Source organism: Corella eumyota, chromosome 5 (assembly GCF_963082875.1).
Source record: "Corella eumyota chromosome 5, kaCorEumy4.1, whole genome shotgun sequence".
In the NCBI taxonomy this organism is placed as follows: domain Eukaryota; kingdom Metazoa; phylum Chordata; class Ascidiacea; order Phlebobranchia; family Corellidae; genus Corella; species Corella eumyota.
In genome coordinates this window covers 6,177,811-6,187,890 of record NC_137494.1, presented here as the reverse complement: position 1 = coordinate 6,187,890, position 10,080 = coordinate 6,177,811, and the positions used below count along the sequence as shown (strand labels likewise).

General features: G+C 27.1%; 2 protein-coding genes across 2 annotated transcripts; both read left to right on the top strand.

Moving 5' to 3' along the window:
• The first annotated feature begins 184 nt into the window (after positions 1–184).
• Positions 185–3,946, top strand: LOC145753694 (protein disulfide-isomerase A4-like). Its single transcript, XM_082570118.1, has 12 exons — positions 185–375; positions 460–632; positions 869–1,016; positions 1,130–1,356; positions 1,574–1,691; positions 1,822–1,980; positions 2,100–2,251; positions 2,468–2,619; positions 2,697–2,791; positions 2,971–3,117; positions 3,193–3,389; positions 3,477–3,946. Exons 1-12 carry the CDS (start codon positions 273–275, stop codon positions 3,681–3,683), a joined length of 1,878 nt encoding a protein of 625 aa, XP_082426244.1. The 5' UTR covers positions 185–272; the 3' UTR covers positions 3,684–3,946.
• Positions 3,947–4,662: 716 nt separating this feature from the next.
• On the top strand, positions 4,663–8,462 carry LOC145752590 (ribonuclease Oy-like). Its single transcript, XM_082568897.1, has 8 exons — positions 4,663–4,875; positions 5,506–5,570; positions 5,786–5,858; positions 6,101–6,168; positions 6,274–6,387; positions 6,540–6,585; positions 6,658–6,729; positions 7,182–8,462. The coding sequence occupies exons 1-8, from the start codon at positions 4,729–4,731 to the stop codon at positions 7,371–7,373; spliced, it is 777 nt and encodes a 258-aa protein (XP_082425023.1). The 5' UTR covers positions 4,663–4,728; the 3' UTR covers positions 7,374–8,462.
• Positions 8,463–10,080: the final 1,618 nt, after the last annotated feature.

The window sequence follows — 10,080 nt, the reverse complement described above, 5'->3', positions numbered from 1 at the left end:
TAAAAAGTATTGTTATATGGTTGTTTGTTTAAGGGAAAGTTTGTCAGTGTCGTTGAGGTGACATTGTTCATTTAGCTGGTTTTGCAAGATAAAAATAAAGAGTATTAAAAATTCCTAATGTAAAAAAAATTGATTTATTTTTTCTTGTTAATTTACCGAACATTTAATAACAAAGTTAACTTGTTATCTTTTTTTAAAGGATCAAATTTAAATCTGGAGTAGGGCCAATACAATTTAAATTTCACAATTTAATAGTTTTAACAAATTTAAAAATGTTGGATTGGAAAAAATTCTTGTTTTTTCTAGTCGTTGGTTTACTCGTAACAAGTATTAAAGCTGAAAATGATAATGATGATGATAGTTCTGATGAAGGAGGTAATAATAACAAAATTAAATATTTGTATTAAATTTCTAAATTAAACATTTTTTTTTGCAAAAAGTTTAAATTTTTTTTTGTAGAAGTAGAGGGTGCAGCATCAACAGAACCTGAACGGGAAAATGGAGTTTATGTTTTAACTGATCAAAATTTTGATGACTTTGTCGAGGATAAAGATGTTGTTTTACTTGAGTTTTACGCCCCCTGGTGTGGACATTGTAAATCTTTTGCACCAACTTACGAAAAAATTGCAGAGGTAATTTAACTGTAAAATTTTTATATTTTTATGTAAAAAAATCGCTGTATTATTTTATTATTTTGCTGTAAAATATATAAGCTAAGATATATTTTTTATGGTGTGGCCTTTTAGTTCTTTCATTTTACTGTACATTTTGTGCTATGTTATAAATATTAATCAAAAATTTGTAAATTTTGTAAGACATTTGTTAGCATTATTTTAATTTACTTAAACTAAAAAAATATTTTATGTAGGAATTAGAAGGCAAAGTAGCAGTCGCCAAGATTGATGCAACTGAACAAAAAGAATTGGGACAAAGATTTGAAGTTCAAGGTTATCCCACAATTAAAATTCTAAAGGATGGAACAGCAATCAAATATGAAGGAGCTAGATCCCAAGAAGGTAATTTTACTTTTTTTACATGCTTTTAAGCACAATAGTTTACTGTTGTTATAAATATTATTAATTTTTAAAATATTAAAATTATGTAAAAAATTTTTTTTTTACATTTTTAGCTGTCGTTGCCAAGGTTATGGAACTTAGTGATCCAAATTGGAAACCACCCCCAGCTGCAGTATTAGTTCTCACCGACTCAAACTTTGACGAAACGGTTGAAAACGCTGACATCATTTTGGTTGAGTTTTACGCTCCCTGGTGTGGTCATTGCAAGAAATTGGAGCCTGAATACGAGAGTGCTGCTCAGGAATTAAGCAAATTAACTCCACCAGTTCCATTAGCAAAAGTAAGGGACATGGTCCTTTTAATATTACCAAACTATACAATACAATATTAATTTTGTAAATATAATGGGACTGCTATATTTGCAATATTTTTATACCGGATTTAAACCTTTTTTTTAGTTTTTTCTAATAGATTAGAAATGGAGACTGGGTTAATAAATTTGAATTTTATATGACTTATTTTTTGGTCATGATTAATTTTTAATTTATTGGTTACAGGTGGATGCAACTGTAGAAAAGGAGGTAGCTGGCAAGTATGATATTTCAGGCTATCCCACTCTAAAACTGTTCAGACGAGGTCGAGCTTATGATTACGATGGTGGAAGGGACACTAGAGGTCAGTATTTTATTGTATATTTCTGTGTTTTTATAAAAGTTATTTAAGTTTTGTTGAATTAAGATTTGAGTTAAAAATTATATTCAGGATAATTTAATAAAAAAATTAAAATATTTTAAAATTCTTCCAGGAATTGTTAGTTACATGATAGAACAGAGCAAACCTCCTTCTACTGCTGTCGATAAGGTGAAGAAGATGCGGGATCTGCTTCATCATGCCTCTGATGTCACTATTATTGGATGTTTTAAGGATGAGGAGGATTCAGCTCTTTTGCTTTATCAAGAAGCAGGTAATTGTTTTTTTATTCACAGTTTAATTTAAAAAAATATATTTAAGTTAGATTTTAAAATTTTTAATTTAGATTTTACATTTTTCTTGATTAAGTATAACATTTTCTTGATTATCCAGGAAATAGTCTGCGAGCAGACTTTGAGTTCCACCACACTTTTGATGAAGCTGTAATAAAAGATCTTGGAGCAAAACAAGGTGAAGTTATTGTCTTTCACCCTGAAAGATTTCAATCGAAATATGAGGACAAACGTTACAACATGATGTTAACGGTAACTGAAATTTTTTAAGAAATACCATGTGATTAATTTTGTTAATTGCTTAAGCAATTAAATTTAACTATAAATTCATATGTAAAAATTAGTTTACTGTTTTATGTTTTAAGCAGTGAGATTTATTTTTTTTTGCATTACTGAATTATTTATTGCATAATTTAAATCATGACTGTAATAACTCTACGAAAAATAAACTAACATGTTTAAATGAAGGATGATGTTGACAAAGCAGCTTTGACAGAATTTTACAATTCTCACGCAGTACCATTAGTTGGTCAACGAACAAGAGATAACATGAAGAAACGTTACTCGAAATATCCTCTTATTGTTGTTTATTATGGAGTTGATTTTAGCTTTGATTATAGGTAGGTTAATTTTGTTACGCTGGGTTTTACTGTACTAAAAATATTTAAAAAAATACTTAATTTTTTATTTTTAATAGAGTTGCTACTCAGCTGTGGAGGACCAAGGTCCTGGAAGTTGCAAATGAGATGAAAGACGTAAATTTTGCCATCGCTAATGAGGAAGATTTCGGAGGTAAAAAATTTAATTGTTTTTGAGTTTTTTATTAAATAATTATTATCTGATTGTCTAATGTAAAAATTATTTTTTGTTTAAATTATTTATCTTAGTCGTTTTTATGCTATAAAAATAACATGCTTTGTTTAAAGTTAAACAACGTGTAATTTTAAAAAAGCATTTAATTTTCTTGACAGAGGAGTTAAAGAGAGTAGGTCTGGATGACTCTCCAGAAGAGATTAATGTGATCGCTTATGATGACAAAGATAGAAGATATCCCATGGAGCCGAATGACGAATTTGACTCTGAAGTTCTTAAAGAATTTGTGGACGACTTTCTTGCAGGTTTGAACTATTAAAATTTTTCCCAGCCTTCAAGCATTGAGAAATTTATTACCAATTTTAATTTTATTTTTTTAGGCAAAATTGCTCCCAAAATTAAATCAGCACCCAAACCGAAGAAGAACAAGGGACCGGTTAAAGTTATTGTTGGTGACACTTTTGATGAACTTGTCACAAACAGCAAAGAAAATGTTTTGATTGAGTTTTATGCACCTTGGTGTGGCCATTGTAAGAAACTTGAACCTATTTACAAAAAATTGGGGAAGAAATTTAAAGTAAGTGTTTAGTTGGTTATAATAGTTCCACATTAATTAGTATTTCATTCCTTTAGACTTTACTAAATTTGTGTTATCTTGTTTTAGGACAACGCTGATGTAGTTATTGCCAAAATGGATGCAACAGCCAACGACATTCCAAACAGCAACTACGAAGCAGAAGGTTTTCCTACTTTGTACTGGGCACCAGCAGGCAGCAAAAACCAACCACTTAAATATGATGGCGGCAGAGAGTTGGACGATTTGGTCAAATACATCAACGAAAAGTTAAAATCAACAAAAGATGAATTGTAAAACGAAACCTATACAAGCAACCTATGTCAAAGTCATTATACTAATCAATTGGGTGCAATTTTATTTTACTTATATTACAGCCTGTATAGGCAAAATTATGTTTAATACAGACTAACCAAAATCTTACACTTCTAATCTTGCGTTTTATATGAAGCAAAATTCTTATTACACTCAGTACCTGTCTGTGAAAATTTGGTTGAAGCGTATTGTTACTCTTTAAATGTAATGTTTTTTCCAAATAAAAAATATTTATAATTGTGATACACTGAACAATTTTCTTGGGTATTTTTATGTTTTGAAAAGGATTTTGGTTAATTTTACTACAACTATAGCTGTTCATCATAGGCTTGAAATTGTCCACTAGAAACGTGGGAAAAAATAGGCTGTAAAATTGGGTGTCTTGTTTTTTATTACAAAACGTAAATCAATAATAGTAGACTAGCTGTTAATCATATGTAGTTTATAAACTCTTTAAAATCACTGCAAGACTTTGACTAATTCACTTGGATTTAAAATTGAACCCGCAGTTGTAATAAAACCAAGTACCCGACCACACATAATAAAACGTTTGGGCTATCAAAACATATTATTTGTACAAGTTTTAAACTTATTGTGTAAAATTTCAATTTTTAAAAACGTTAAACTTGTGTTTAAAATGTCGTTAAAGTAAAGGAAAAATTTATATTTGGCAATTATTTTAAAGCGATTTGGAAACTCTACGGTCGAGTGTTGCATGACGTCATTGTATTTAGGATTGTCGGCTTTCTTTCAATACAAATATCGTAGTAACCTTTCGCTTTAGTAATAGTGTAAAGGGACAATTGTAAGTTAATTGTAGCTGTGATATATTTGTAATTCATTTTAGCTATCTGACGATAGCTTTTTGGGTTATTCGGGCAGTTTAGACTAATTTAAAAGCTTTCTTAGGTGTAAAGTTTTTAAATTGTTGGTTTAAATTTTAAAAAGGTCTTTACTTTTGTATAGTAAAATTACATTTATTTTTACGCAATAATTGTGTTAATAGAATCTAACATTTGAAAAAAAAATGAGGTCTTGCTATCAAACATTATTACAAGCCTTTTTCTGTGTCGGAATCGTTATAACTTTCTCGTTAATGCAACACTCTGGAAATACCTGGGATTTTATCGTGTATGCACAACAGTGGCCACAAGCAGCATGTGTTGATATTAATGTAAGTATTATACAATTTAAAGATGATTTTGTTTTTTTATCTAAATATGTGTATAAGAATCACACTGACCGTGTATTTAAAATTATAAATATATATTGACCGGCAGCGTGGTATAGTGGTAAGAACACTTGCTACACCACCATGAGGTCGTGGGTTTAATCCCAATTGCTCTCATACTGTAGCGCCCTTGAGTAAGTCGCTATAAACGGTATGAACTCCTGCTGAGCCAGCACTTAATCAGCAGCATAATTACCAGGCAATTATAATCTATAATATCCAAAACTGCTAAAGGCATCTCGAGACTAGGTCGGAGTAACAGTTGTTACTCTATGTTTAAGTCGCATATTCGACTTTCCCACATCGAGGATAAAAATGTATATATACAAAAAAAATATATAACATTTCAATTTGTTTTTATATTTTAAATAATTGTAAGGGCTATTTATTTTATTTTGTATGGAATAAATATTTTATTTTAAAAAGTTGTATTTTGGTAAAATAAAACTGTATATAATAATTTAATACTTATATTCGATAAGTTTTATTTTTTAATATTTAGACCTATTTTATATTTAACATAAAAGTTAGATTTTTACGACATGGTATCCACAAATGAATTTTTTTATTTAGAACACACAAAGAGAAACTTGTTTAATGAACAAAGTTGTTCAAACTTGGACAGTTCATGGCATTTGGTAAGCAATATGTTTAAACTTTTTTATATAGTAGCCTATTAATAATGACTAGACTTATATTATTCTGGTATTTAGTATTTTTAACAATAACAAATATGTTTGGATAGCATATGTTGTTATTTATATTATTTTTGCATTATACATTCTAGCCTATAAAAGTAAAAACATACATATATATATCATTAATTTTAAAAAAGAAATAAATTTATTTTTAGGCCAAGTCGTGAAGATGGTTCTGGACCATTTTATTGCAATAATTCAAGCCCATTTTTGGAGTCAAAAATTTATGTAAGTTACATCTGTAACACATGGTGTTACATAAGTTTGGTTTTATATTTTGTATTACATAAAATATATATAACCTAAGTTTATATCTATTTATTATAAACTTTCCTAAATTTTCATAGCCTTGTGTTTTGAACGTAATATAAATTATTTTTACTAAAAAAAACAACTTTTTTAAATTTTGTATATGTATTTATATATATACATATAGAATTTATGTTTATTAGCACATTTGTTTTTTTAAGGATTTAGAAAATGAAATGTTGGCAAGATGGCCTAATTTAATTGATAATACTCCTAAATGTGACTTTTGGTAAGTTAAATTAGGCCCTTTTTTACATTTTTTAAAATTATCATAATAGTAAGAGAACAAAAAAAACGTTCCTAAAAAGCTCAATTGTAAATATTTTAATTATAGGAAACACGAATGGATAAAACATGGAACTTGTGCTACTTCTCTTCCTGCTTTATCATCTGAACATCTTTATTTCCAGAAAGCTTTGGAACTTAATCTAAAATTTGATTATAAATCGTATGTAAATTCATTTTTGAACTTGCATATATTTATTTATATATTAAATTAATATTGCATAAAGAATTTTACTTTATTGCGGTAAAAAAGTTTAGCATATAAGCTATTTAAAAAAAATAAATAAAAAAAAACACAATGTTTATTTTTTTTAGAATACTTGAAAATAGTGGAATACTACCATCTTCTAAAACATACAAGGTAGGTGTGAAACAATGTAAAAAATTATACTTCTTTTTTAAGAATAAATAACTAATTTTTTATTAATTTCAGTTACAAGATATACGAGCAGCAATTGAAGGCTTCACTAAAACCCATATTAACATACAATGTATATTTGCAAAGGTATATTTGGTTAAAGATTGTTAACTTTTATCACCAGTTTTATATTTTATTATATACCCAGTTAACTTTATATTTTAATATTTATTATGTATTAAAATGTTGGACTAGTTTTTAAATATCCGGAAATCTTTTATATTTAAGACAATGCTGTGTGGTATAATGGTGTAACACTTCCTCCATATTGTTTTTGCTGAATTGAAAAAGCTGTTATTGTTGTCTCTTTTTTACTGAAAGGGAGTAGTGTACATAGTAGAGGGCATTTTATAAAGTAATTGCTAAATTACTACCCATTGCAAATTTTAAAGCAAAGTTAGGTCAAATTTTAAAAAAATTGTTGTAAAAAAACAATTTTCCCAAATAGGTTAAGACAAACATTTTTGCAGTATGTTTATCTTTATATTGTGAAAGATTTGACCCAAATTATTAAATATAAACAAAGTTACTGTATGCAGGATAAGAGCACACAAGCTGTGGTTCAAATAGAGTTATGCCTCAATAAAGATTTTACAACAAGAGACTGTGTTCCCAAATCTAAATACCATTGGCCTATACCATCTTGGGATGATATACCTTACAATCCTTCATTTGAAGAATGCAAGGAGTCACTTGGTGTACAATATTTGCCATTGACCAATCAGCGATAATTCTTTGTAAAACAAAGTTTTTTTTGGTAAAAATGTATTTTTGTGGTATTGGTTTGATATAATTTGTAATAATGGGAAAACACGTATATATATTTTTTATTTTATTAAAGAGCAAATTAAGATTAGTTTATTTAAATCGAAAATATTATTTTTTGTTCATATTTTTGTATTTTTTTGCTTTTTAGTTTTTCATTTTTAAATTAAACAATTGCGTTGTAAAAAGTTCAAAATTAAGTTTTACCTGATCTGCTTGCTTTAATAGCTAGTTTTTTTTATATTGCAATAGCTAATCAGCCTTTTAGCATTTGGTGATTACTGTGAACTAGTTTTAATTTTTTGAACATACTGTTGACTACACATTTTTTAAAAACTTTTTGTACAAGTTACAATTGTTATATTATAGGGGCCTGAATATTGCATTTAATATTATCACTTAACACATATTTGATATCTAACCATACACAATGCTCATAAAATAATTAAAATAATTTTTTTTCTATGCATCCAATTGGGAAATATATTTTTAAATAACAAATCACAAAAACATTTTTGAAACATCTTTTTTAAAATATATTTCATAATTTTTGCCGTTGTGCCTAATAAGTTATTTAATTAATGATCAGTTAATTTTTAGGAATTATTTATTAGTTTTTCACAATATTTTTTTGATTTATGGTTATTTTCCAATAAGTTTATTTTAAAGTTAGGTTAGATTATTAAGAAGCTATTACTCTTAAAATTTTTTTTTTAGTTTAGATATCGTTTATGTTTTTTCGTTTGCACCGTGATATTGGCGTTTGTGTATTTATTATATAAGTATTACTCAGCTAAAACATAAAGCTTTAAGTTACTTATTTTAATATGTACTGTAGAGTACCGAATACTGTAAGAATTTCGTACTACTGCAATAACTCAAAATATATACCAAGTGTTACAATTTGTATATAAAACGATTTGTATATAAAACAATTATGAACATAAGAGATAAGATATATCAACTGTATTAATATGCCCGTGTTATACAATTTTTAAACCTCTCGTTTTTTATGTTTATTTGCATTGTGAATATTTTAAAAAATACAAGAAGAATTTGAAGTTGAATTTCTTTTTATATACTAAACCTATATACAGTAACTTTTTTTAAAACATATTAGTAATCGAACACCTTGGACTTTTTAAAATTTTTCTAGAAATTCACGTTTTTAAGTTTATCTGTACCTATACGTCTAAAAAGCATACGTCTATTAGTGTGCAAAATGTTAATTAGATCTCAAAAACAAAAAAGTTTAATTTGGCAAATTTGCATACTAAGTTTCATGAAAAAATAAATAATTATTATTAAGAAATTAAATAATTTTTAAAGTTTTTTTTTCGTAAATGCGGTTTAATTAAAATGAATTTTAGTTTGAAGTAATTGCAGTCGAATTATATAAATTTTATTTTGCACTGTATATAATAATAGCTAAAATGTAACAAGATAAAAATGGATTAAACGGAATAGTTTTTTAACGAATAACCATTTAAACCAGTTAAACAGATAGCTGTATAGGCTATCCTAATTTATGCAATGTGTAGATGCCATTTATTTGGTTTCGAAACAAAATTAATTTTGTAAAATTAAAAAACCCAGCAATATTTAAGTGTGAACATATTTATTGTCTAAATGGCAACAAAAAACTTGTTTATTACTTAGTTTTTAAAATACTTGGCAGGCACACGAAAAATTTATCGACTGGACGCCGAACTGATGTAAACAAGGTTTGTTGTTATTGTTACAATAAAAGAGATGCAAACAAGCAGGATTTGTTTTACATTTTATGGATAAAGCAAACTAAAGGTAAACACCAATTGGTGAAGTATTATAAGTATTATAATAATAATATTAAGTTACAAAATTTAAAAACTTAAAATGTATAGTAAAGCTAAACTAGATTGTTTTTATAAATAAAATATGGTTTAAAATCATTTAATCATTTTTTAAATATTTCTTTATAAATAAATTAAGAAACGGATAAAAATTAATTAATTACGAATATTACATGAATTAAGTATAACGATTTTAATTATTAGACTATATCTTCTGATTTTGTTGTAAAATTGTTGCGAAAAACATCGAAAATTGACGATTTAACTTGATATAAGCTGAGTTAAATTTCAGTGACCTTCTACCACGCGGTCTTGACTAGAAAGAGCCACGTGTCTTAGTTTCTAGAATTCCTTGCGCTTCTTGCGAACCCGGGGCTGAAAATTACAATCTCGGCGTGAATTTAATCAATGCGCGCGCGCCTCTCTTGATGAGGTTAAAGAGAAGGAATGTTTCTCAAAAGAAAACGAATTCGTTTGTAGGCATCTACGTTTTAACTTAAAATCTTTATCACTTTCAATATAAAGATTTTGCCAATTTAAAGCCCACATTCTTTATGTGTTAAAAGTAAATAAACTTATAATAAAAACTCACATCTTCAGGTTATCAAAAATATACAACGTTTTGAACAAGTTAATATTTTTTTTTGCAAATACTTTTTAAACATATAGTTGAAAACATGATTTTTTTTTACTTAAAAAGTAATAATTAATTATTATATTTACCTAAATATTCTTTTACATATTGTTATTGTCAGTGTATTTATTATTATTATTGTTTTTATTCTTTCTAGTCAGAATTTTGAAAGACGATAACTTTTCTTCTTTAAAACTAAAAGTTCTA

Excerpts from the sequence above, each read along its gene's own strand:
- LOC145753694 (XM_082570118.1), top strand. The coding sequence starts at position 273 with ATGTTGGATTGGAAAAAATTCTTGTTTTTTCTAGTCGTTGGTTTACTC. Across the intron at positions 1,981-2,099 it reads TTTGCTTTATCAAGAAGCAG|GAAATAGTCTGCGAGCAGAC; the intron begins GTAATTGTTTTT and ends TTGATTATCCAG. Across the intron at positions 3,118-3,192 it reads TGTGGACGACTTTCTTGCAG|GCAAAATTGCTCCCAAAATT; the intron begins GTTTGAACTATT and ends TTATTTTTTTAG.
- LOC145752590 (XM_082568897.1), top strand. The coding sequence starts at position 4,729 with ATGAGGTCTTGCTATCAAACATTATTACAAGCCTTTTTCTGTGTCGGA. Across the intron at positions 5,571-5,785 it reads TGGACAGTTCATGGCATTTG|GCCAAGTCGTGAAGATGGTT; the intron begins GTAAGCAATATG and ends ATTTATTTTTAG. Across the intron at positions 6,586-6,657 it reads CATCTTCTAAAACATACAAG|TTACAAGATATACGAGCAGC; the intron begins GTAGGTGTGAAA and ends TATTAATTTCAG.